The 27,016-nt window shown below is 55.9% G+C and overlaps 1 protein-coding gene across 2 annotated transcripts in view; it reads left to right on the top strand.

Annotated features, from left to right (window-relative positions):
• The window catches only part of SORCS2 (sortilin related VPS10 domain containing receptor 2), a 420,811-nt gene that overhangs the window by 246,660 nt on the left and 147,135 nt on the right, over window positions 1-27,016 (top strand). For both annotated transcript variants that reach the window (XM_059380324.1, XM_059380313.1), the window contains exon 3: window positions 6,871-6,970. In XM_059380324.1, the coding sequence (XP_059236307.1) occupies window positions 6,871-6,970 (100 nt within the window). The remainder of the gene's footprint in view (window positions 1-6,870; window positions 6,971-27,016) is intronic.

The following is a 27,016-nucleotide window of genomic DNA, read 5'->3' as shown; positions in this document are numbered from 1 at the left end:
GGGGTCTGGTGTGCCAAGGTGAGCAGCAGACAGCCCTGCCCCTGCCAGGTGACTGTGGGGCCCTCCCAGGGACACAGGCCTCATTTAGCCTGATGGTTAGAAACCCGTTCTAAAGACTACCCTCCACTCCCCAGTTGGGAAGAGAGCTATTGCAAAGGTCTTACCTTGTGCCATGTTAAAACCTCCAGAAACAAAACCAGCCGGAGCCATGGGGTTCCCTTCCTTTCCGTAGAGCCGGAAGCTCGACCCCCTGACTGGGACACGGCTGTTGTCCATGTGCAACTGCTGATGGTTAGCAATCGCCGCCTGCCAGCTCTGCCAGAGAATGAAGTTGGCGAAGGGGGTGCCATGCTGCATGAGGACCTCCGGAGGCATCAGTGCACTGCTTGGCAGGAGGGGGGGACAATCTGTGCGATTAAGCATGAAAAAGTCACTTCCTACTCCCTGAGCCTCAGTCTCCTCATCTGTAAAATGGGAAGGCACGCTCTTGTTTGAACTTGGCCTTCCTGTGTCAGCAAGTCTGTGTGTCTGTCTGAGCATGGCGTCGTGGTAACGTGGTGAGCACATGGTTTCACTAACCACCCCCCCCCCCCCCGCAGGGTGTTTGATGTCAGAGGGGCCCAGTGGCTGCAGCGGACTGGGGTGGCTCTACGCCTTATGAGGCCATGTACCCCCTGGGATCAGAGATGCTTTCTTCCCCTCAGCTCACCCATTCAGCCGCCATGCGACTCCCCACTTTACACTCAGAGTCTCCCACCACATTCTGGATTTTTCTTGAATGACTTGACCAGCCTGAGAAGTCCCCCACACTGCCCCAGTGCTCTTCTGCTGACCTCAAGTCCATGTGTTAACAAACCCTGGCAGTGGATCAAAGCCCAGGAGTGGTCAGTGTCTGGGAACCAGAACAGCCCCGCTGTAAAGGTGGGTCAGCGTTCCTTCTCACTGCACATCACAGACATGGGATGCGGCTGGGATCCCACCAAAGCTCAGACCCGTGTCAGCTGCCAAAGTGTGCCTCTCACTTGTCACCTGGTCCAGGGGGAGAGCCCACGGTGGGTGCCTGGATCACTGTACAACTCTGGACAAGACCCTTTCCTCGCTGGGTCTCAGTTTCCCCATGGGTCAAGTGCAGATTTTAATTTGGAACCTCTAGACCAGCCACAGGGGTCTCCCCAGGATTTTCTACAAACTGTCAGTGACTTCAGCGTCTGGGCAGCCATGACCCTAGCAGGGTGGGTGGTGGTCTGGTGAGGCCAAGGAAGAAACCCTGAGACAGCGATCGGGTTTATTGGGGGAAATGATGTGCAGGGAGTCTAGGAGCAGCCGACTGGACAGAGCATCCGTTGTTGGGATCAACGGGCAGCAAACTTTCCTATCAGAGCGGTTTCACCAAGCAAGCATCAACGGCCGTTCCTTCCTTGCACGATCAGCGTTTCCAGAGAGATCTGAGGCCTGCCACCTCATACTCTGTGTTGGCACCTCTGGAGCCCCCGACCTTGAACGCCAGAAACAGATTTCACGGCCCATCTCGCTAGTGGGGCTCTGGAGGGAGGGCAGGATCTCCGCGTTCTAAAGACAGTGACTAACGGGCACTCGGGCTGAACTTGCAAACACAAGCTGCCCAGCCTCCTGCTCATCAGAGCACACAGGTGTGTCCACACACCTGCACCTTCCACCAGACAGGGGTCCATGTGGAGCTGCTGGGACTGCTCTCCCCCAGGTGATGCGGAGAGCTGGGAACTTGTTCCTGCCAGGACGGAGAGCTGAACTCGTGTACACTTTCCTTGTGCTCTCTGATCTCACCCAAGTGTGTGTGCTGTGGGCGTTCTCTCGGCCCCTTTCACAGATCAAGAAAGTGCATCTCCCAGAGTCTGGGCCTCACCCAGGGCCTAGCACCTGTGGGAGCACCAGCCACACAGGTGGGCACCCCCTTTTGCCCCTGCTGTGGTTTTCCAGGCTAGCTAGGGGGGAGGGGATTGGGTAGGAGATAGGGGCTCATCTGCATGATGGGGAGGGGCGGGAGCAGAACATATGGCCCTGCCAATGAAATAATTATGGAGCATGAAAATGGCTCAATTAAATCATTTTTTAAAAAGTGAATATGTACAAACACTCAGCAATTAAGCAGCCGATTTGCAAAGAGCGACTTTCCAACTGAGCTTGCCTTTCCTGTTTCTGGGTGCCCAGTTTTAGAGTCGTTTTTTTTTTTTAAATTTTTAATTTGAATAAATGCAGATTGGAATAATCACTCTCTGCGCTCCCGGACGCATGAAAGGAGAGCTTGGATGTGGTAGGGGTGCAGGGCGCTGCTGGGAAGGTCACCCTGGGGGGAGGGCCTAGCCGAAAGGGGCTCAGGGGTCACTGGGGCAGCTCGGGCTGGGTGTTGGGGGTGGAGGGAGAGCCCCTGGGGCCGCTGCTGCTGGTGCTCAGACACAATCACATCCAACCTGCACATTTTTGATGTGCAACTGTCATGGCCCAGAGAGGGCCATGTGTGGCTTGAGGTCACACAGCCTCCAGGTCTGACACCAGAGCACCTCCATAGGAGCCGGTAAGCATTTATTGAGTGCTAGCTGTATGCCCGGCCTGTGGATTCCTGCATGATCCCGGTGGCCGCCGTCCTCACTGCATGATCTGTTTAGACTTCAGGAGGGGGCAGTGTTAGGTGCAGTGTTGGTCAGAGGGTCTGGGTTCGGACCTGCCCCCACTCACCAGCTCAACAGTGAGGCTAGTCATCCTCTATCTCCTGGACTTATTCACAGTAATAAATTACTTTCTCATCCCCCGCCTACTGGTGGTGCACTGAGAGATAGCCCCAGGCCCCATGGTCAGAGAGGTGGGGGTCTGGCGGGGGCCAGGCCAGCCCAAGGCGATGCGAGCTGGGCAGACCATTTACGCTGACCTTGGTGGTTGGTATTCTGGTATTCTCCTGCATTACCGGGAGCCCGTCGGGCCTCATTGACAGACACCGAGCCAGTGTGGGGGAGTGACTGGAGGGCCACGGACAGCAGGGATGGGTCCCTATCTCTAAGGTCCCACGCAGCATCTCAGTCTCCCCTGTGTTCTTGCCCCTGCCTCCCACTCTTTGAAGGAACTTCGCCCCGGAGCCTGTGCACCTGAACCTGAGCCACGCCCCGAACTCTTCCTGGGGGCAGACTGAGGAGAGGGGCTGACTCCAGAGGAAGGGGGCCTGACAATGGTTGGGAGGTGGAGCGGATGCCCTTTGGAGGTGGAGGAGGGCACACGGGCCAACAAGAGCGAGCGCTTCTAGAAGCCGGGAAGGAGAGGGAAGAGGCTTCCCTAGAGTTTCTGGATGGCACCCATGCTTTGATTTGAGCCCATTTGAGACCAATATGGGACTTTTGACCTCCCAAGCTGCAAGATAATAGATGGGTCCTGTTTGAAGCCACTAAGGTTGGGGTCATGTGTTACATCAGCACCGGGAAACTGTCCACCGGCCCTCAGTGAAGCCTGCCCAGCCTGTGCCAGCCTTCCCGTTCTCTGAGCCTGTAGCCCACAGGGGCCCCTCGCGAGCGGCAGGGAGAATGGGAGGGATGGCAAGGGGGGCATGTCGGGACCGACCATGAACGATTCTGCAGGAAGAGTCGGCGGGGCGGGATGGATGGTCAGATGGGCGGTGGGGGCAGCCGGGGGCAGGGGTGTCGAGGGCAGCCCCAAGTCCCCGTCTCCCTGAGAGTCTCCCAAGCTTCTCTGACCATTGTCCATTGGCATTGCTGGTTCCCTGGAACCAAGGGTCTGTTCTCTGTCTCACCCACCAGCCTGTCATCCCCATGGGGCAGGGCAGTGTCTGTCCTGCTTACAGTGCAAGGAAATGACTGGCACACAGTGGGTATACCATACACAAGCGTGCCATAAGTGAACCTGACCCAGGGAACATGTTTGCATTCCTACTTGGAGCGTGGTGCTGGAAGCTTTAAGAAACTAAACACATTTTGGATAAAAAGGAGTGAGTGAGTGAATGAACTGAGGGCCCCAGCCTCCAACAAGAGGCCTAGAATTTGGGGCTCATGGCTAAGTGGGGAGCTGGATTTGCGTTGTCCTCAGGGTGAGGAGTTCCTGATGCCTCGGTAGCTGATAACAGTGGTGAATGGGTTCAAACAGGTCCCTCCTTCCTTGTCCCAAGAGGAGGAGGCAGAGCTAGCCTGTCCACAGGGCCTTTGCACTTGCCGTTCCCTCCACCTGGAAGGCTGTGTTATTTTCCTAGGGCCATCATAACAGAGGCCCACACACTTCTTCCAGGCTAGCCTGGAACAAAGGAAATTTGTTGTCCTTGGTCTGGAGGCTGAAAGTTCTGGGTGAAGGTTTTGGCAGGGCTGGTTTCTTCTGGAAGCTTCTAGGGAGAATCTGTCCCGGGACTATCTCCCAGCCTCTGGCTGTTGCCGGCAATCCTTGGCATCCCCTTTCTGCACTCTCCCTGTGCGTCTGTGTGCCCCTGGGTCCAAATTCCTTCCTCTTCTGATACCAGTCCTTGGATTAGGGCCTGCCCTCGTCCAGTATGACCTCCTCATGACTTAATTACATCTTCAAAACCCCTGTTTGCAAATAAGGTCACGTTCGCAGATTGCGATGGACACAGATTTGGGGGGGGGCATTATTTAGCCAGGTACAAATGGCTTTCCCCCAGCCAGGCACATACTGTCTTCCTGCCTGCCTGCCTCTGCCCAAACATCACCGCGTCTGAGGGGTCTTCCTTAACTCTCAGAGACAGCAGTTCCTGTCATCCCAGCCCTGATGGCCCCTGAGGCTGTTACATTTTTCTTACTTATCACCCTTGTCCCCTCGCCCCCCTAGGCCTGCTGCACCTGCTGGCCCACACTAGCAGGTGCCCTGGAGGGAGTGTGAGTAGGCCCCTGTGATCGGGAGGGGGAAGGGCAGTGGGGGGGAGGTGGGGAGAGGCTGGATCCTGGGGAAACACCTGGACTGAGGCAGGTCAGTGTCGGGGATGGACGGAAGGGCTGGATGGCAAGGTGTCTGGGAGACAGAATCTGTGGGCTGGTCTTAGACTCTGCTTGCTGGTGGCAGTAGGGACAGCCTGGGGACCAAGAGGCTCAGAGGACCTTTCCATGCATCCAGCTGGGAAACACCACCATTGGTTTCCGTGGAGACTCAAATTCCCTGGATCTTTGCTAATGGGCCTCTGGCTCCCTCCTTCCCAAAATAAATCAATTCTCTGTGGTTTGGAGACCAAGTGCATCCCTGATCACCCCTCAAGGAGGGGGCTGCCCCCCCCTTCCAGGCCCCCTTCCCTGGGAGTCAGGGGGCAGGGATTGCTCTCTGTCCTGGTCTAGGAACCGTCTGTGGCCGTGAGGCTGGTGAGGGACCTGGCCTCCGGGGTCAGGTGGACAGGTGGCCATTAGGCACCAGGACCATGAACATGATCCATCCTCCTGGAGCTTCAGTTTCCCGTGAAGATGTGGGGAGGAAGTGTATGTGTGCAGAAAGCACTCAAGACGTCCCGGGGAAGGCTGTGGACACGTGCTAGTGGGGCAGGAATTTACGCTGTCCCAGGCTGGCCCCGGCCTCCAACAACACTGGGCAAGCCAAGAAACACCGGCCTCATCCAGCCCCCAGAGAGGGAAGGTGCTGCTGGGGCCTGAGGAGGGGGTTCTAGGTGCTTTCTTCCCCTGGCCTTGGGGCTCGGCTCTGGCAGGAAGCTCTCAGCTGTGATGATACAGAAGGTGATCACAGGGAGGCCCCGGGCCCGAGGGCTTCCTGCTGCTTGCTGGCGCTGTCCCCTCCGTGGGTTGACTCTCCCGAGCCGTCCCTGTCCGAAGATAGGGAAGCCCGGGGATGGCCCTGAAGCCCAACATCTCGGATATTTTAGGCTCAGATGGACCTGGCCGCCCTCAGGCTCGAAGCCAGCCTCGCTCTGCAGTCACAGCACATGTTAATGGGGTGATAAAAAGGACTGTTGATTCTGGGGTCACAGAGGTTCTAAGCTTCAATGTGGAATTGATTCCATGTCCCACTGCATCGGGTGCTTCCAAACCACAGATGTGAACTCGCCCAGATGGCCTCTCCCCTCTCGCTGCGGTGGGCTGGGGGTTCAGAACCACAGATTCTGAACCGCAGAATGCAACCCCCGCATGCTACTGCATGCTACCACAGGGGAGAGGGGCCTGCAGGCGAGGAGGGCTTAGCCCCTGGTGTGGGTTAGCAGACACAGGGCAGGGGGCCTGGTTTCTGGCAGCCCCTGGAGCTCGGTCCTGCCTGCTGTCCCCTGCCGTCCTCCAGCCCAATGTGGTCACAGCGGGGAGGGTGCAGCTTCCTGGAGCTGCTCAGGGACCAGAGGAGGAAACGGAGAAGTAGGCCACTCTGAGGTCTCAGCACGGCAAGGGACCCTCTCCAGAGTGAGCAGGGGCCAGTGGCAAGGGACACAGACCAGCTTGCACCTCCTGAATCAGCCACAGGGTCACGGAGGGATCCCAGGCAGGAGCTTACCTGCTCTGACCTCTCCTCGTTCTTGGTGCCTCTGCAAGAGAGACAGAGTGATCTAGTCTTTAAGGGTTCTCAAGGAGTCGAGAGATGGAAGGATGCAGAAGAGCCTGGCCCTTCCCCAACAGACACGCATGTAGCATGTGGACCAAGGTACACTTAGGGACAGGGCAGAAGATGGGGTCAGCCGGTGGGGAGACTGGCTGGCATTCACTGACCCCACATCCCGCTCCAGACCTGAGCGAGCCCTTGGATACTCAGGGAGTCTGGTCACCTCCCCGTAACTTGGGTCATGCTGTTCCCGGGGAGAGGTGGTCTTGGGCTGCCTGCGGCCCATGCTGGCTGTCCTGTGGGGCTGGACATACCTGCACCTGGAGGGACACTTTGCTGACCCCTGTCATCCTGTCCCACCAGGTCCTCGGACTTCGGGACGTCCTACACCAAGCTCAGCCTCCAGCCCGGCGTCACCACGGTCATCGACAACTTCTACATTTGCCCTACGAACAAGAGAAAGGTAAGGGGCGCGCCAGGACACATTCCCATGCCACATAGCCAGGCTCTGGCACTGGGCTCCTGGCCACGGTATGTCCTGCGACACCCTTTTGGGTTCCACGGCGGTCTGTCCTGATGACTGTGTTTCAGTGGCCAGCTGTGCCTTTGCTGGAAGGCTGTGTGTGCTTGTACGGGTGCGTCTCTCTTCTCCCAGCCCCACAGACAGTGGCTGGGGCAAAGCAGCAGGGGCTGGTGGGCACTGGGGAAAGAGGAAGAACCTCTTGGGTTTGAGGGGTCCTTGGAAGGTGGTCGTGGGCAGTCGCCTTCTTGGGCCGGTGTTTTTATTTGGTCTTGATCTGGCTTCGATTTTCCACCCGAGCTGCACTTCTGTGTTCTTGGTCTGAGCATGTCTCCTGACGGCTGTAGAATCGGGATCCATGTTCTTCCCAGGTGGCCAGTGGCCGCCTGGTTCTGTGCGAAGACCCATCTGCAAACCTGTGCTTGCTCCCCAGCTACCTGGGGCCCCAGCACAAGGGCAGAGAGGCCTTGCACGCTTGGCTGCTTCTGGAGAAGCAGCTTGATGTCACGGGAGGGGACGGACTTGGATGGATCAGGTGCCTCACGGGAAAGAGGGGGTAACCCCGTCTGGCACAGAGAATCATGACATCGGAGACTGGACCCCACAGCCTGGTGCTCGCTTGGCCTGAGCCTGGCCCACGGGCACTGATGACTATTCTGGGGACTTTTAACCAAAGGCCAAAGTGACACAGAGCCTGTGACATCCTGGTCTGTCCCCAGCCAGAGAGTCCTTAAGTGCCCGGGAAGGGGCCACGTGTAGCCCCGCAGGCTGTGCCTCCCTTTAGAAGGGACATGAGCAGAAGCAGCAATGGAAGGTGCGGGATGGGGTTTTGGAGGCTGTGAAGTCGGGGAGGACTTCACAGGGAGGCTGGGTGGACAGTGGTGACAACAGCCAGGGACGTGGCTCCTCCAAGCCTCAGTTTCCTGGCCTGTAAAGGGGGTGGACAGGAAGGAATGCTAGTGAGATGATGCATGTAGGGGGGGGGCGAAGGGGTTCCTAGGTTGACTAGGGCCTTTGGGGCAGGCCCCAGGTGACATCTGTGTGGGCCACTGGGCGATGCGTGTAGCCCTGGAGGGATGGGGCTCCCCAGAGAGTCTCCCCTGCGGGCAGCGTGGGGACAGGGAAGCAGGCAGGGGGATGACGGCATCTCTAACACAGACGGGACCACCTGGCTCAGTGAAGCCCGTGAGAGGTCACTTGCTTGTTTAGCCTGGAAATATCGATGGGATCGAAGGCTGGGTCTGGTGGCGGCCTGTAGCAACCCCGGGCTTGGCCGACATTGAAAGAATGGAAGGAGGGAATGCAGGAGTACGGGAACTGGAGCGTGTCTGGCTGTACGAGTGACCCCCAGAGCCTCCTGTACCTGTGAGAGCCTCCCAAGCCAACCTGCTTGGGGCCCGTGTGCGAGGAGCCTGGGGCACCTTCCTGGGGTTGCTGTGGTCACCCCGTGTTTGCAGGGAGGCCTGGGGGATAGTGTCTGGGCTGGGTGTCCCTGAACTCAGTCCAGCTGTGCCGTGTCCCCCAGCAGGGGGGTGACACCTCCCTGAGGTCCCATGTGTCTCATCTGTGAAGGAGGCTATGATCTAGGAGCTATCTGACCACTCATAATTGTCACTGTGGGGTGGGGGGGTTGCACACTGCATCCCAGAGGTGTCCTCTTCCCAGTCCTGGCACCCAGGGCTGTGACCTTGCATGGCAAAAGAGACTTGACAAATGCGGTTCACGGTGTTGAAAGGCTGTCCTTGTTCTGCAGGTGCGTCCATGCCATCAAGGGGCCTGGAAACAGGGGGGTGGGTCAGGTGTGAGGCCAGAGGCTGGGGACGGAGGAGGGACAGGTCTAGAAGCTGGAGAGGACTAGGAGGCATCCCCCCAGGAGCCTCCAGACAGGAGTGCAGTCTGCTGACACCTTGGTTTTGTTTTTTTAGCCTCCAGACCAGAGGGAGCACATTTCTGTTGTTTGAAGCCACTAGGTTGTGGTAACTTGTTACGGCAGCTCTGGGAACTCACATGGCGTCCACTTGGACGGTGGACTGTGGGGAGGCCTGCTCCCCTTCTCCCCCTTCCCAGCGCATTGCCTTGCCCACCCACATCCCCTCTGGATGGAATCCACCACTCCATGGCCCCCCAAGGAAGCCCCCAGGCCCTCCTCCTTCTAAAGCGTGGACCTTGCTGCCAGCTGGACCCCAGACAGGGAAGCTGAGTCACGGATGCAGGCGGGGTCCGGGCTTACAGATGTCTCCAACCTCTATTCTGTCTCTGACCTCTCACACAGCAGCCCCTCACCCCACACACCCCAGGACTGAGCTGAGCCTCCCTCTGGTGGGGTTGAAGGCATCAATAGGCCCACTGAGGTACACCGCTAGCCCACGGGACAGGCGTCTGTCTTGGAGGCAGGCAGAGAGACAGCAGTGACGGCCGCTGCCTTCCTCTGGGTCATGGGAGGTCGGGGGCGCCGAGCAGGGTGGACTGGGAGCCCTGGGAACCGAAAGGCAGTCTGGGCACGTGCAAGTGAGCAGGAAGGTAGCCTAGGAGGTGCCCCTCTCTCGTATTGGGGCTGGGCTTGTGCCTGGGTCCAGCTCCACAGCCCCCCAGCTCCGTGACCTTGCCCAAATTCTGAACCTCTGGTTCCCCGTTTCCCCTTGGTGGAATGGGGGTAGCAATAGTGTCTACACTCTTGGGTTGATGGGATTAAACGAGGGCCTACTTGTCCAGTGCTTAGAGCAGGGCCTGGCTGGAACAAAGCCTCCCCCTCCCCCAACAAGTGTTCCTGGAGCCATTGTCCTCAGAAAGAATTGCCGCAGGCCCTCTCCTCACCACCCTCCCAAGACCGTGAGGGTAGGAACTGGTTCTGGGGTGATTCATACTCAACGTGGGGTCAGCTCAACTGGGTCTGTCAGGGAACAAGACCTGGCCCAGGGGAATGAGGGCCCCACCAGGTGTCTGTGACAGGTTGCAGGGGTGGAGGTGGGGCGGGACATCGCCTTCTCCCCACACCTCCCTGTGTCGAAGGAACAAATCATTTGTCTGGGGCTCAAGGTGGCCTGAGCCTCGGAGTCTAGAACATGAAATGCCAGTTTCTCTATCTGAAGAGGTGGGACTGGTACCGAGTGGGGCTGGGGACAGAGCCCTCTGTCTAGAAGGGCACAGCCCACTGGAGGCCCTGCGGGGCTAGAAGGCGGCCAGTAGAGGCCCAAGCTCACCAGCAGGACAACCATGGGCGCTTAAGTCCACTGTCCCTGCCTGCGATCCCACGTTGTCACGTGGGGTCTAAGAGCTGAGCGAGGACTGCATGAGACTGGAAATACCTGGGATTTGATGGGGGCTGGGGAAGCGGAGGGGCCGGGCCCCGAGAGCTACCTCCGCAGGACAGAGGCTCTGTATGATGTGGGTTGGAACGTGCTGAGGAGCAGAAAAGTCCCAGTTGGGGATGAGGGAAGCTGCAGTGACTGGGGAAAGCAGATAGAGGGAAGAATTGGGGGGGTCCTCCACGGGCTGGTCCTTGAACTAATGAAGGAGCATTGTAGGGCACAAGGACAGCCTGGGCAGACCACTTGATGGAGCCTGGATTGTGTTCACCTCCAGGTCCTCAAATGGGGACAGCCCCAAGCGCTCAGCAAGGACTTGGGAAATACGGACATCGTGGGCTGGGCTGTGGATGGGGTGCTGTCCTTCAGCGGGAGAGATTTCTACTTCCTACGAAGCAGGATTTCCCTTCCCCGTCTGTGCTGCACGGTCCCTTCATTTATGGCTTCTTGATTCTTCTGCCAGCCCCATGGTGGTCATTCCCAGTGCTCCAGGCGCTGGGCCAGAAGGGGATGTTAATCGTATTCATTCATTGGTGGGGGCACGACTGAGGGGTTGACGTCACCCCCTGCACTATTGGGGTGAGAAAAGAGGCTCGGGGAAGCTGGGACGTTGGTCCAAGCTCACCCAGCACCCAGCTGGTAGGCAGCAAAGTGTTCACCGTGCACTAATGCAGTAAACGTACTGAGTGTCTCCCTGTGCCTGGGTGTGCTAGATGCGGGAGCAATCTGTGTCTTACTCTGAGCCCCCCAGGCACCCCGCAGCAACATTCTGGGGAGAAGATGGGATTCCCTACATCACTGCAAGCAGAGTCCGGCCCACTTTGCTGGAGGCTGGGAATCAGCAGCTCTTGAACGTACCGCAGCCTGCCTGGGCTCGGTCTAATGCTGGCGGAGCCCTGAGACTCTGGGCAGATCCTCTTTCTGCTCCAGGCCTCAGTTTCCCCATCCATAAGATGAGGAGTTTGAACTAGAGATCCGCCAAAGCCCTTTCCAGCTCGGATGTTCAGGTCTCTTCTGCTCTCCTCCCAACGGGAGAGGGGCAGATGGGGAGGAGGCTCATGTGAGCAGACCCCCAGCTTTGTTTGGTTCATCCCGTACCTCGGCTGGGTCCCCAGGCTCCCTCTCAACACCAGCATCCATCCGCTCAGTGGATGTGGGACAAGGCCCTATGCTGCCCCAGGCTGTGTGCTTGTTGCTAAGGGGAGAGGACGCTTCATCCAAGCTTGCAGAAAACAAATTTGGATTTCATACCTACTAATGGCACTGGAGACCCTCGCAGGGCACTGGGGTGCTGAGGTGAACGGGCAGACAGTTCTAACCTTCCAGAACCTTGAGGGTCTGGGAGAATGCTGAGAAACTGAACCTCTTCTGCTACGTTTCGTGAGAGGAAAAGAAAGGAGGGCTTGAGTCAGTTTCCTGCGTGGAGGTTTTGTCTGGGGGTGACTCTGATCTGGGGCAAGATCAGCCCTTATTTGCAGGGGTGCCTATGGGCGTGTGCCTCCCTCTTCAGTTAGGGTGACGGGTAGACTTTGCTGGAAGGTTCGAATACTATTAGGAGTCCATTTAGCAACAATTACAGACGGAGTAGCCCTTTATAGTTTCTCAAGAGACCACATTGTTACCTCTCTTACAAAATGAATCCCCTTTTGTTTTCATCTCTCCTGCAGTGAAGTCAGAGCTCTGTGGCATGGACTCGCTGCCCATGGGTAGGGCCTTCTACTATTGTCACAGCCCGAACCCAGACATTCCCTGCGGACCTTCCATGCCGTCCACAATCCCCACCTTAGTTCTGGATAGCTATGTTATTTCTAACTCAGCCACAGACCCTGGGGCCACAAGGCTAAGGCCTGAAGGTGAAAGACCCCCCCCAGTCTTTAAATAATTAACTGCTCTTTTGTTGTGTAAGAGTACCCCTCCTCCCCTTGCAGTGAAAAGACCCTTCCCCCAGGGTTGAATTCATTGTAACTGCTTGTTTGCTTTTCTGTAAACCGCTGGCTTTTAGGTATGAAATTAGGTTATCAATTGTGTGAATTGCTCTCTTACCTTTCTCTAGCCGTGTGGCTTATAGAAATAATAGAGACGCCAGGATGGCACTCCTCCCTTCCCCCTTCTTGCTCCCCTTCCCCACCTCTCCTTTCGCGCGCGCGGGCCCTCATAACCAATCAGCTTACTCCCCCCTCCCCGCCGCTCTCTTCGTGCGTGCGGGTCCCTGGAGCCAACCCGCAAACTCCAAGTATGCCTTTTTCAAAAGTTCAAACTGTCCACCAATCAGTTGCGCCCCACCCAAAACTTGTTTGTACCTGTCTATAAAAACCCGGCACCACCCCAGCCAGGTGTGCTCAGCTAGCAGGAGCTGCTGACCACCCGCAGGCGCGCGCTGACCACCCGCAGGCGCCTGCGTAACAATAAAGAACCTCTTGCTGATTGCATCCAGTGGCAGTGTTGGATTCTTGGGTAAGGGGATCCGCGGGTCTTTCAAAGGCATGGCCTGCGGGTGCTGGCTGGGCCATGGGATTACTTTCAAGCGCTGAGCTTTATATTAAAAATTCATACGAACGCTCATTTTACTCCGTGGTGCATCAGGGTTGGTGTGACTACTAAGATGATACACACACATGCACATTTTCAACAAAAAGTCTTTGTCAACCTGATGACCCAGAAGAATGCTCCCATTTTAAATGCCAGGACCCCCTGGCCCAGCCAGTACCATGCCCCCCCCCCCCCCACCCCCCCCCGCTGCTCCCCCCGACCTCCCGCCCTGTCCTGGGGGATGCGTGGCTTCTGGTTTGAGAAGCACTGGGTTGGGACAAGATGTCCATCAATCCATCCCCGTGCTCGTTCTGCTCAGTCAGCCGAGACGCTTTGAGGAGCTGCCACGTGCCATGCACTCCAGATGGAGAGATGAATCAAAATAAAATCTTGCCTTCGAGAAGCTCAAAGTATCTCAGAGAGCCGGAAATCCACTCAACAGAGGCAGCACCGATAGTGAGAGAGAGAGGGCCCGAGTTTCCCAAGGCCCTTCATGGGTCAGATCCCGTCTAAGGATCCTCACGTGCATTCTCTCGGATCCTGGCAACAGCTCTGCCAGGTGAGGCTTTGTGCATCTCGCGGGTGAAGGGACGCAAGGACAAGACGCATGTGGTGGCCTCCCCCACACCACCCAGCAGCGGGTCCCCGGGTCAGGGTTTGCCCCCAGGCCCAGGTGACCCTTTCCACTTTCTACGGCCCTGTGTGGCCTCTGAGCAGCCTGTCCTGGGGGCCAACGAGGCTGCCCCCTCCAGCGGGAGGGAAGCCTAGGGAGAAGGCGCAGGCCCGGGAGCCGAGTCAGATCCTAGGGCTGCTGTTCAGCCAAGCTCTCTAGACTCGGAGCTCTGCCAAGAGGGCAGGACGGCGCTGCCCCTAGCCTTCGAGCCCCAGGCCCGTTGCACCTGTGGCCAAGGGGAGGCCCAGGCTCCTTCACTGTTCTACAGCCTGTGCCTCGTCTCCTTCCTCAGGCAATCCCACAGTGTGAAAGGACAAAGCTCACACTTTGTTCTGCTCTACTTGTGCAGTTCTGGTCTACTTGTACAGGTCAGCCTTTCTTGCTCCCATCTCAAATTTGGCTCCAGGAGCTCTCTTGCAGTCTGTCTCCCCTCTGTCTGTGTCTCTGCCCTCCGCTCAGTTCCTGTGCCTGCTAGCCTATAAACCTGGTCTCTAGCTCTGAGGCCCAACTGGTGGGGAAGCCCCGCCCCTCCCTAGAGTGGAGGCCCCGCCCATTCCTGGTGTAGAAGTCCCACCCTGGTGTGGAAGCCATGCCCCTTCCTGGTGTGGAGGCCCCGCCCCTAGCATAGAGCCCCACACCTCCCTGGAGTGGAGGCCCCACCCCTCCAGGGTGTAGAAGCCCATTCCTCCCTGCTGTGATGGCTCCACCCCTTGGAGTGGAGGCCCCACCCCTCCCTGGTGTGGAGGCCCCGCCCCTAGTATAGAGCCCCACACTTCCCTAGAGTTGAGGACCCACCCCTTCCTGGTGTAGAAGCCTCCCCCCATGTGGAAGCTCCACCTCCCTCTCCTGCAGCAGACTACTTGGTGCACCCCTGCCTTGTTTCCTCATCTGAGGCCCCAGCAGCAGGCAGTGGTGGTTGGCTCTCAGGAGGGAGGTCAGGTGAGCCTGGGTCCTGCGGACACAGCCCAGGCAAATCATCTCCTGTGCTCACAAAGCGCCTGGGTGGGTGGGTGACCACTGACTCATCAGGCCCAAGTTGGAGGGCAAGAGCCTTGCACAAGTGTCTCTGCAGTCTGTACCCTGTGGGGTCCTCAGACACCTGCATGCAGGGTCTCAGGGAGCCCGGGATCTGTAGGTTTAAGGTGTCCTAAGTGGCAAGTAGTCAGTTTGTCTCTGTGCTTTGGCCAGCCAGCTACCTGTTATCCGGGGCCCAAGCCCTGGTCAGGAGAAAGGGGCCTGGCACAGGGTGGGAGATCCTGGGGTCCCCTATGCGCCTGTCTAGGTGTGAACTGGGATTATAACATTGCCCATGTGATGCAGCTAGGCTGCAGGTTAGGTGATGTGAGGCAGGACGAAGGCCAGTGACTGGCCCCGTGGCTGAGACAAAGGCTCAGGGTTCCAGAGCGCCGAAGGGAGTGGTGTCCCTGCCCTGCTGAGCTGGGACCAGGGCATGTAGCACCTTTGGCAGTGCCTGGTGCACACCAGGGACCCTGAAGGGACTGCATCTGCCCCTCGTGCTTGTCTCCCTGGATGTGCTCGGGCATGTGGCTGGCCCCAAGCTCCATAAATATACCATCCTTTGTTGGCTGGGTGGCTCTGACCCTGCTGGGGAGGACATCCAGGAGAGAGACGCTGAGTCTGAACCTGGGTGTGCGGGGATATCCCAGCAGGGACAGGGCCAGAAGACACTTTGGGACCAGGCAGTGCCCCCCGCCTTCTGGTAGGAGCTGTGGGTGAATGGGATGCTGTTGCCTGAGATGGAGGCCCTGGGGAGGCGGCAGACCTGTGGGAGCATGAAGGCCCAGAGGAGGCAGTTGGGGTATTGATCCCCAATGTCCCCCACTCTCTTAGGACAAAGTGGGGCTCCCTGGAGGCCTCCTGCTGTCCCTGAGCCTTCCCCACACCCTCGGCTCAGCTCTCAGGGTGTGTCGGATCCTTCCAGGTCTGTGACTAACGAGGGGAGGGGTGGAAGTCCCTGCCTGGTGGGGAGGCAGGCCAGAGAGCAGAGCCCTGCCAAGAGCTAGGAGGTGGGCACGGGGCTAAATGGGCTTTTTGTTCCAATCACCGATGCTCTCCATTTCCCTTGAGAGCCAGGCATTCTCCTCTGTCCAGAAGAAAAATGGCTCAGTTGGGCCTGTTGATGTACAGAGGCTTTTGTCTCAGAAATAGACTGAACCCCTTGCAAGCTCAGCTAATGTGCAGAAAATGACTCCCTCTTAAAGCCCATAGGTGGTTGCCAGAGAGGGGAAAGAAAGGGGCCTCACCTCTTGGAAAGCCTGTCTCCTGGGCCTCTTGGGCCTCTGGAACTGCTAAAACACAGAGAGACAGAGATTCCGGATTTCCTCTGTCTTTGGAAGCAAGTGCATTGTCGAAAGGGGACCACAGCCCTGAACGAGTGCGTCACCCCACATGGCAAAGGGGCCCCTGCAGGTGTGATTACACGAAGAATGGGACATGGGGAACTGTCCTGGCTTGTCTGGGGTACCTGGTGTCTTCACAGCAGGCTAGTAAGAGGGAGGCAAGAGGGTTAGAGCAGGGGATGTGTCCCTGGAAGCAGGGGGTGGGTTGTGCAGGTGGGAGAGGGAGGGAGGAAAGGGGCAGGGAAGATACCCCGCTTTTGGTAGTGATGGTGGAAGGTGCTGGGGGCCAAGGGACGCAGAGGACCTGTGGACACTGGAAAATGCAAGGGCTTCTGGAACCTTCAGCTGAGCCAACTCATTGACTGTAGCCCATGTAAGACTGATTTTGGACTCAGACCTCCATCCCCATGAAAGGATGCATGTGTCTTGTTTTAAACCATATGCAGTGTGTGGTTCTTTGCCATGACAACTACAAGAGACTTGTGCAAAGCCAGGATCCCAGGGCCCTGGAGCTTGGGGACCTGAGAACTGCACTCTGTCTGTGGCCCCATGGAGAGCCGGCCACCATCAGCTTGCATGGGGCCAGGTCACCTCTCCCCTTCTTGGGTTCTGTTACCATCCATGACCGGAACACACACAGGGTTGCAGGCTTCTCTGAGGAATGGAAGGAGCTTTGCAACGTGGAGTCCTGGGCAGAGTATTGTGGGGCAGGCATGTGTGGATGGGTGTTGGCCCTGTGGTAGCAGTGATGCTGGATGGAGTAGCATGGGCCCAGGTAACAGGCATCCCTGGTGGCCCTCGGGAGTGGAAGGTGGGGCTCATAGCATGGCCATTGTCTCCCACTCCTGTACATCACAGGGAAGATGCAGTTCCTGGAATGAGGCAGCCCTCGGACTGAGCCCCTCTGAGCCCCTCTGAGCCTTGTCTATAAAGCTTGAGTGAGATGCACTGTGTCTTATGCATGGATTCGCACACTGAGCCACCACTGACTCAGTGACCGATGATGACATTGTTGCTGATGTCATTGATCATCATGCTGCCAAACCCACAGAGAAGCTTGGTGCCACAGGCGTCCTCGTCCTGCAGGTGACTGCCTGCGGCTCAGAGAGGTGATGTAGCTTTCACGGTCAGGATGGCACAGGAGGTGTCTCAGGGCTGGGGCCTCAGGCAGGAGAGGGTTTGTACCCACCCTGCTGCCCTGGCTGTTTGGAGGGTTCGGAGAAAGCACAGTGAGATGGAGGGAAGCCATCCAAAGTCCTTCATGTGTATATTCTTAGCATTCATCTGTCACTCAACTTTGGCGGTTGTGTTCTTTAAATTTAAAAGGTGCTGACCATGCCCCTTCCTCCCCTCATATAGGAATACCCCGATATCCAGAAATTTGGCAAGTCCTATGGCTTCTCCAAGAAGTATGGCTGACCTCACCAAGAGAAATCATCAGATACTGGGGAAGGCATAAGTCAAGGGACTGTACCGCCTTGGGTACTTCTGTGGGTTACCCGAGGCTGGGGACCTCACCTCCCTCTGAGTTAGTCTGGTTGGAAGTAGGTTTATCCCGTCTACCCACTCCAACAGTTGGTCTTCACTCCATGGAGGTCAAGGGAAGGACGTGGGGGCCATTTGAGTTCAGTGGGGAAGAATGGTCTAATGGATCTGTGCTGTTGACCTTGGGAATCAGAGGGACAGAGAGGCAGCACCCATGTCACAGAGCAGATGTCCGTCCTCATATGGTCTTTGAGGGGGCTTCCATTTCTAGTGTTCTCTGTTCTCATTGTCTACCTTTGATGAACCAGCCACAACGTCAGTATGCACCCTAACACCCCATGCTGTGTTAGCCAGGACAGGTAACATAGGTCATTCAGACAAGAAGAGGAACATACTGGCTTATGTCACTGTGATGATCAGGGGTAGGCATGGCTTCAGGCACGGGTTAATCCAGCGTGTCTACCGGAGACATGGGGCACAGCCTCTCTCCTCCCATTTCTCAGCCAGGCTCTCCTGTGTCTTGGCTTTGGTCTTGGGCATGTTTTTGCTGTTGGGTTGGAGTGACTTCTGGGAATCCCAGACACACCTGATCCTTAGCACCGGGATCTCAGAAAGGAAGGGGTCCTTTTCCTATTAGGTGCTGCACACAGATCCCTCGGAAGGCTCCTGATGGCTGGGTCAGGGTCCCTTTCCTGAAGCAGTCAGGGTGGCCAGAGGGAGCGGACACTCTGATTGGCCAGGCCCCATCACGTGTCCTCTAGGGGCGGGGTCAGCCCACCCTAATTGGAACTGAGTGAGGGGAGGAGGCCGGTTCCCTAAACTAGTCAGGCAAGATTCCCTGAGCAGGGCCAGGTGGGAACAAGGGCAGCCTATGTGCCCACGTCCACCTGCATCTGGAGACACGCCGCCAACTGATGTTGCCACTGCTGAGTTTCTTCGAAGTTTGTTGTGAGAGAAAAAAATCACTCTTTATTCGAGGAATTTGTTTTGAACTTCAGACTCCATCTTCCTCCTTCTTTCAGCTCAGCAGCCAGTGTCTATTTTTAGCGAGAAAGAAGGACCTCATCGCTGGCCTGCCTTCCCATGGAAGCCTCCTGCCTGGACAGTGGGGGTGTGGGGAGGGCTGAGAGGGGGAGCAGGGAGCGGGGCGGGGGGGGGTTAGCTAGCAGGAGACCCTGAACCTGGCTCACAGCACCCTCCCTGGCTGGTGGGATAGCTTCAGGGAGAGGAAGACAGGCCCTAGCGTCTGCTCCTGGAGATTGAAATGAGTCCTACGCACCTAAAACAGGAATGCGCAGGGCTGGGGAAGGGCTGCAGCAGGCAATGGGAAATAGCAGCTGTTCTTCATGCCCACGGGGAGTGTGCGTATTTTTGTGTCTCGGGTGTGTATGTTTGCATTTCAAGCAGCCGAGGAAAACGCTGATCCCCAACCACAGTGACTCACCTCATTGTGAGCAGCTGTGGACTGTGTTGGGGGCGGGACTGGAGATGAGAGTGCCTGGGGTGGGGGAGGGGGGCATCTGAGTTCTAGGCCGCCCCTGCCCTGCCCTGCCCTGCCCTGCCCTGCCGAGGGGATTGGTTGGGGGTTGCTGTCAGCAGAGGACTGCACTTCTGTGGGCAAAGGAAGTATGCGTTCCTGCAAGTCCAAGCTTCTCAGCACCACTGCTTTGTGTGGCTGTGGGTAAAGGCAGGTGGCCGCCACGGGGCTTTGGTGGCCGTCAGCAGAAGCCACTGCAGGCAGCAGCCACAGAAGGGTTCTATGCTGGAAACCCGTCAGGTAGAGACAGTAGCAGGAAGGTGACTGGCAAAGGGCAGGAAGTCAGGAGTCTGCAGGGACTTGGCTAACCACACAGCTGCTATAACAGGAACCCCAGAGACACTCTTCTTGTGTCTCCGGTACATCATGAAGTTGCCCCTTTGAAGTCAGGAACCTAGTCATTTTTAATTTTTTGAGAGAGAGAAAGAGAGCATGCATAGTGGGGAGGGGCGGAGGTGGGGAGAAAGAAAGTTAAGCAGGGTCCATGCCCAGCATGGAGCCAGATGTGGGGCTCGATCTCTTGATCCTGAAATCACGGACCTGAGCAGAAACCAAGAGTCAGATGCTCACCCGACTGAGCCATCCAGGCACCCTGAAGGCAGGAAACTTGATGGGTATTTCCAACAGACTGTCCACCCAGGGGACTGGGTATTCTTTGAAAGGGAGGTGGATCGTCTCACCAAATCAAGGGGACTGGGTGCCGAGTGACCACACATCCATTACCACGAGGGGGAAACAAAATGTCCATGTGTCTAAGCCCCTTTGTCTATCTGTCTGATGGGATGGCGGGGTATGGTGAATTGGGCAAGGTTTGGGAGGCACGGCGGTCCTGGGTTCAAATCCAGAACTCTGGCTTACTAGCCAGTGTGTCCCTGAGCCTGTCATGTGACTTCTCTGGACCTTTTGCTTCCCTCTGTGAACTGTGGTGGATGGTAACAGGCGTGAATGCTTGCCTTGCCGTGTTCACACTCACACACTGTGGGCAGCTGAAGACGGCTCCTCCCGGGGGCGTCTGCACCCTGAGCCCAGGGAACCTATGAGTGTTACCAGTACATGGGAGACTAAGTTAGGGATCCTGAGATGGGGCGCTTCTCCTGGGTTATCTGCGTGGGCCCGGATTCTATCCTGGAGCTTCCAGAAGATCCCAACCCTGCTGACACTTTGATTTTAGGCCCCCAAGATTCATTACAGACTCTGACTTGCAGAACTGCAAGATAGGAGATTCGCACTGTGTTAAGCCAATAAATTTGTGCTAGTTTGTTACAGTGGCTGTAGGAAACCAACCTATGCTCGTGGTGCCTACTGTCACCTCCCTATCCCTGCAGAGACTGTCCAGGCACCGTGGTGGAGAGAAGGACCCCACAGCAGGGTCCCGACTTATGTAGCCTCCCTCCGCCCCTTCTCCCTGGGAAGCTTTGAGGGTCTGCAGCCATAGCGGGCTCCACTGAGACACAGAGGCTCAGGCCTGAGCCCCCATGCCTTCCCAGGGCTGGGGTGTTAATTCAGCAGCTGCTGTCTGGCCTTTGCTTTCCACCCAGGCTGTGACCGCACTTTGCTTTCTCGCTGTGTCTGTTCTGTTTGGAGTGTCTTGTTCTAGGCTGTGCTTTTCTCGTGGCATGCACGGTCACGCCGACCACTGGGGACTTGGCCTCTCTTTCTGGCTACCTTGTTCCTGGAAGTTCCGGTCACCCTGTTGATTGCTTTTAGCTTGCCTTGCATGATACACTGGGTGGAGGCGTAAGCAGCAGGACTGCCATTCTCAAGGGCAAGTAACTTTGAGGTTGCTGGTCCGGTTCACCCATCAACACCCCTTCCTTTTCCCACGCAACTCTATAATTGGGATCCTCTGGCCAGATCTCCACAGGGCCTGTCCTTCCAGCCTCGTTTGGCAGGTGCATAGGAGGCCCTCCTCTAGCTTGGCATCCACCCCTTTGTGCCACCAGTAGAAGTAAGACCCTCAAGGGTCCTGCCACAGTGAGAAGCAAAGTCTGGAAGGGTAGACAGACAAGACAGACAGGTGGTTCTGACACAGAGTGGGTCATGGAGGTGGACCTCTGGATAGCAGAGGGCTAGTGGCCTATGGAGAGGCCCTGAGGGGAGGCAGCAGAGAGCCCACCAAGGGGGGACAGCTCCCGCAGCTGCCTCTAGCTGGGTGGGCTTGCCGTCCCCACCCTGGTGGTAGGGCTGAGTTCCCAGCGTCCCCACCCAGACCTTGGCCGTTGCAAAGTGCGGTGCTGATCTGAGGCAGCCCCACCCTGAGATTTTCATCGGATGACTTTCATCTTAGTTCCACCAAAAAAAAAAAAAAAGAGAGAAAAAGAAAGAAAGAAACTGATGTGCACCTCCTGGCCGGCTCCCAGTTTGTGAAAGGAGACTGTGATTAGGTATATGAATAAATTGTAATACACAGATAATACTGCCGTGTAATTACTCGGGTATAAGAGAATAATTATACGGGTAATTATGCTCTGTAATTGTCGGTGTTCCTAATGGCTGCGGGCGCCCCAGCCGTGCTCCATGCAGGCCATAAACAGACACCCGAGGACGGGGCCACGGTACGGATTCTAACTGTCATGTAATTAGAGAATAATTAAATAGTTATTTGTCCCATCTAAATCAGCCATTATGTGTCCTCCAAAGTCCTGCTCTACTTTTTAATAGAGGAGGAAGGACAGCTCCCTGAGAGAGAGGGAGAAGCGGTGGGTAGGGAGGGGCTAGTGGCACCGAAGCTTGAATGTGAGACCCCGGGAACCTGAATGTCAACCGTGGGACTACATGGGGGCAGGAGGAAGCAGAGGGGCAGGAAAAGCATATCCACCATGTGGGAGTGAGCCTAGGGCGTTCTTGCTAACAGGGTAGGGGCTCAAGATACAGGGATGACGGTAAGATCGAAGGTGCCAGCCAGAGACGGAGGGGGAAGGGGAGGGCGAACACATCTGGGGACCCCGGAGTTTCCCGGGACCAGAACCAGCGAGCAGGAGAAGCTGTCAAGACGGGCCTGTGCCTGAGGTGGCTGAGGGGCCCCCAGGAAGCCGAACACACATCCCAAATTTTCTTTCTCTGCTTGTCATGGGAAGAGGAACTTGTAATACCTCGCTGAAAAGAAAAATGGTCTGTTAAGAGAAGAAGAATCAGGCCAGTACAGTTATGTCTCTGGTATGAAATTTCAAAATAGTAAGATGGACTCTGGTGTCTGTGGGGAAGACAGGCTTTTCGGGTCTGACATCCGACACGGCTGTCATGTGTCGTTTTGGGGAACACAGGGGCGTCTTCAGAGAGCAGAAGGTCCTCCATTACACAGCTGGCTTCCTGTGTGAAAGGAGAAGCCTTTGAAAAGATGTTGTGGCAGCAGAGAAACAGATCTCACGCCGTGCTGGGGAGGCAGAGAAGGCTGGCAGGGAGGCGGGAGGGGGGACCGTGGCCAGACGCACCTGTTGTCACAAAATGGATAAAACCAAAGGCACGAATGGAAAACAACTTTTTGGAAAGGCAAGCTTCTTGGTGCAAATGCTGGTTAATGTTACTAAAGCCTGCGGCGTGGGGAGAGGGAAGGAGGTGGAGGAAGGTGGGAAGGAAGCTTCTCCAGACATCGAGGGAAGCAAAAAGATACCACTTGGTTCCTTCCTTCAGCAGTCAGAGAAAATATAAATTGAAGAATGTTTTTAGGAAACTTTGAATGATCTCTAGCTCAATCCGGTTAGGCTCATTGTCGTGTGCTGGAGGAGGAAGGAGAGCCACGGGGTCAAATCACAAGCGCTCGGAACAGCGAGGAAGTGTGTAGAACAGGGGACAAGCGTTAGACAAGACCACTCCTGACCTAATGTGGAAGCTGCCTTCTTGCCCTTGATGTCTTAGTGAGGGAGGGAGCAGGACGCCAAAGAGGTACTGCCCCTTTTTTGAAAAATAGCCTGGAGGTTCTCTCCTGTTCTGTGCCTGATGCCCAGGGCTGAGGGTTGAATGTTGTGAATACCAGGTGCTTTGCAAAATGTGAATTGGGAGGGTTATTTCATTGTGAGTGGGTAGGGCCATGGAGAAGTGTAGAGCGCATGGGTGAGAGACAGGATGCTGTATCTGAGCGGTTAGGAGAGGGGACTCCCCCCGCCACAGACACACCATGTCTTCTCCACACTGACCCACCCCCCAACCCACTCTCTAAGAATATTTTTCCTAGGAGGGGGCTTTGGTGCTGAATGTTCCACCATTAAGGTTTCAAGTCTCAAAGTAAATTTAGCAAATGCCTTTGAAGCAGTTAGAGGTAGGCTTTTTTTTTTTTATTATTTGACAGAGATCACAAGTAGGCAGAGAGACAGGTGGTGGGGGTGGGGAAGCAAGCTCCCCGCCAAGCAGAGAGCCCAATGTAGGGCTCCATCCCAGGACCCTGGGATCATGACCTGAGCTGAAGGCAGAGGCTTTAACCCACTGAACCACCCAGGTGCCCCAGAGGTAGACCATTTAGAATACGGGGACATAGGAAGATGAAAGAGATGTCCGTCTTGTCCTCGGGGCACTTTTTAAAAATAACATGATTAAATGTTATGGAGACGTATTTAAGGAGAAGCCAGTAAATGAAGACGATGCTGTTAATGAGTGGGGGAGGAAACCAACTTGGCGAAGAAGTCAGTTCTTTTCAAATTTACCTGCAGACAATGTAATTCTACATCAAATGCCAATGGCTTCGGGGTGGTTTTGTTTGAACTTGATGAGCTGATCCGAAAGGGTGTATCAGAGGGCAGGGACCAAGGATAACCGAAGGAAGCCTGAAGGACAAGCTGGATACCTTGCTTTACGGGAATGCGTCAAAAATTACCACATGAGGGGCGCCTGGGTGGTTCTCTGCTCACATTGGGCTCTCTGCTCAGCAGGGAAACTACTTCCCGCTCTCTCTCTGCCTGCTGCTCTACCTCCTTGTGATCTCTCTCTCTGTCAAATAAATAAATTTAAAAAATAAAATAAAAAGAATTCCTACACGATTGGCGTCCTTTGGAAAGACAAGTTGACCAGAGGAACCAAATCAAGGGCCTGAAGATAGACCCGACTTTAGGCACTACTGGTTACTGGGCAAAGGAAGGATTATTTTAAACAGTGATTCACTTGGAAAGAAAAGAGAAGGGATCCCTCTCTGGCCTCATAGCAACTTATTCCAGGTGGAATAAGCCACAAAACTTTTAGAAGATAAAGCAGGAGAATATTTTAATGACCTTGATATAAGGAAGGATCTCTTCCACAAGACAAAGATCAAATGTTGAAGAGAAGATGGAACAACTTGAGTTAATTACTCCTGTATGGCTTGTGGCTACCTCAGGGCACTTTGGGCACCTGGCAGAGACATGAGGATTTTAAGTGAAATGCTGATGGAGAGATTTGCAGAGAACTCTGGGAGCCCGGAGGAAGGACATCACACTAAGAGAGACACTGTGTGGGCTGAGCTGGCCATGCAAGGGGAAGCAGGAAGGGCAGGTGGCAGGGCAGGGGTGCTTGAGAAAGGGATGGTGGCAAAAAACGTACTGGTGTGAGGACAGGTATGAGGGACTGGTGTGAAGGGAAAAGTGTGAAGTTACCTGGTGAAGAACAGGTGTGAAGGGACGGGTGTGAGAGATTGGTGTGAGGGAATGGGTGAGGGACAGGTGTGAAGGAATTGAGTGAGGGACTGGTGTGAGGGACTGGGTAAGAGGGACTGGTGTGAAGTGATGGGTGTGAAGAGACTGGTATGAAGGGACTGGGTGAGGGACAGGTGTGAAAGGACTGGTGTGAAAGTACCTGGTGGGGGACAGGTGTGAAGGGACAGGGTAAAGGGACAGGTATGAGGAACTGATATGAAAGAGATGGTGTGAGGGACTGGTATGAAGGGACTGGTATGAGGGACTAGTGGGGGACTGGTGAGGGACTAGTGTGAGGGACCGGGTGAGTGACTGGTGTGGAGCAACTAGTAAGAGGGACTGGTGTGAAAGGACAGGTGTGAAGAGACTCTTGTGAAGGTACCTGGTGAGGGACATGTGTGAAGGGACTGGTGTGAAAGGATTGGTGTGAAGGACTGGGTGAGTGATTAGTATGAAAGGACAGGTATAAAAGGACAGGTGTGAAGGGACAGGTATGAAGTTAGCTGGTGGGATAGGTGTGAAGGGACTGTGTGAAGCAACTGGTGTGAAGGGACAGGTGCAAAGAACTGGGTAAGGAACTGGTACGAGGGACAGATGTAGAGGGGCAGGTGTAAATGGACTGGTGTGAAGGGACAGGTGTGAGGGACAGGTGTGAGGGACAGGTATAAAGGGACAGGTGTGAGGGACTAGGTGAGGAACTGGTGTGAGGGACAGGTGTAAAGGGACTGTGAAAAGGGACAGGTGTGAGGGACTGGGAGAGGGACTGGGTGAGGGACTGGTGAGTAAGAGCTGGTGGGAGGGACACAAGCTGGGATCTTGAGGGGCTGTGGCATGAGGCTCAGGTGAAAATGCACAGAAGTCATCACCGCCTTTGACTCTCTGGAAGCCGTGACTCAGACGGACATTTTGTTGGCTAAGCACTCACGGATGCCGGGAGCAAGTACCGTCCAGGTGGGGGTGCTTGTTTAGGCCTCTCCTGGAACCCCGAGTTCAGATCTCATAAATGCAGATGACCTCAAAGGACCTCTTCAGGGTAAACACCCCCTGTGTATGAAAGTGATGGTAATTGTATGAGACGGATCATTCCAGAACCTCCGGCTGTGTGAGTGGGTTGCTATTAAACTGTCTCGTTTTAACGGCCACTTTCCTAGGGAGCAGTTTGGCGCCATCCCCCTCAAAATTATCTGCGAATGACTTCCCGTGGGCAGCATTCTAATGGCACTTCCCGGGGGTGCTTTTATTTCTGCTGCAGCCCCCTGCCCATCTGAGGGAACCGCCAGGGCCCAGGACGGCACCTGACACCCCTACCAGCTGTGCGGGCAGGCCGTGAGGAGGGTCTGATCACCACCTGGTGTCAACATTTGGGAAGAAGCACCCAGTTTTCTATCACCTGCGCAACTCTTGAAACAGATGCCATCCATGCTCTTGCTCCCCCGAGGGAAAGTGGCCTTGCCCCAGACATGTGTGGGATTCAAAGCCTGGGTGGGTGGAGGAAACATGCCCAGCATTAGGGGAATGCAGAGTTTTAAAAGTCACTCTGGGAAAGGGTTGTGGGAGGTTTTCCTTGCAGAAGTACACTTGAGTCCCAGTCTGAAGGTAGGGGTTGTATAGGTGAGAACCTTGGAGAGGACGGCAGGTGCAGAAGTCCAGGGGCTGGAGATGCTAGGAGGGGAAGCCAGCGTGGTGGCAGGCAGCTGAGGCAGAAAGGAATAGAGGAGGAAGGTTTGCATTAGCATGACAAGTGTCCATCGCTAAAGGGTGCATCTGAGGAGGGTAAGGGGCCCTGGGCAGAGCCTGTGTATTATACATGCACTGACAGCTTCACACTCAACTCCTGAGGTGGGGATATGGGAAGCCAGCAAAGAGCTTCCAACAGAGGATGAACCCTGGGGTTGTATTTCAGAAGGTTAAATGGTGGAATAGGAGGAGGCCCAGTTGGGGGCCCCTGCCATCCAGGTGAGAGGTGATAGAGGTCTGGACTATGGTGGATGGGGTTCAGCAATGGGGAGAGTAGAGTTATCCCTTGGGAGGGGGAGGCGATAGGTGTAGGGTGTGTTTGTGGTACAGAGTGCCCTGGGCCATCCAGGTGGGGTGCAGGCATGTAGGCATGTGAGTGGGGAGCCTGGTTGAGGGGCCAGGCTACACCCACTCCTGTGGCCTTGTCAGCTAGAGCCTGGGAACAGAGGACGTCTCCCTGAGGGGATGTGGACGTAGGAAGAGAAGGGGGCCTTGCTCCTAGACACTGTGCAAAGGCAGAGGGCACAGGCCCAGTGCTACCTGGTAGGAAATCTGCACAAAGTCTTGTTCTCACAAGAAGACTCAAGATATGATCCAAAATGGGCAGTCAACTAGGCTCTAGAATTTGCTGTCTCTCCGTCCATCCATCCATCCATCTATCCATCTATCCTTCCTTCCTTCCTTCCTTCCTTCCATCCTTCCATCTATCCATCCTTCCATCCATCCTTCCTTCCTTCCATCCATCCATCCATCCTTCCATCCATCC

Source organism: Mustela nigripes, chromosome 1 (assembly GCF_022355385.1).
Source record: "Mustela nigripes isolate SB6536 chromosome 1, MUSNIG.SB6536, whole genome shotgun sequence".
Lineage (NCBI taxonomy): Eukaryota > Metazoa > Chordata > Mammalia > Carnivora > Mustelidae > Mustela > Mustela nigripes.
The sequence above is the reverse complement of the archived record's forward strand: the minus strand, read 5'-3'. Positions and strand labels throughout refer to the sequence as shown.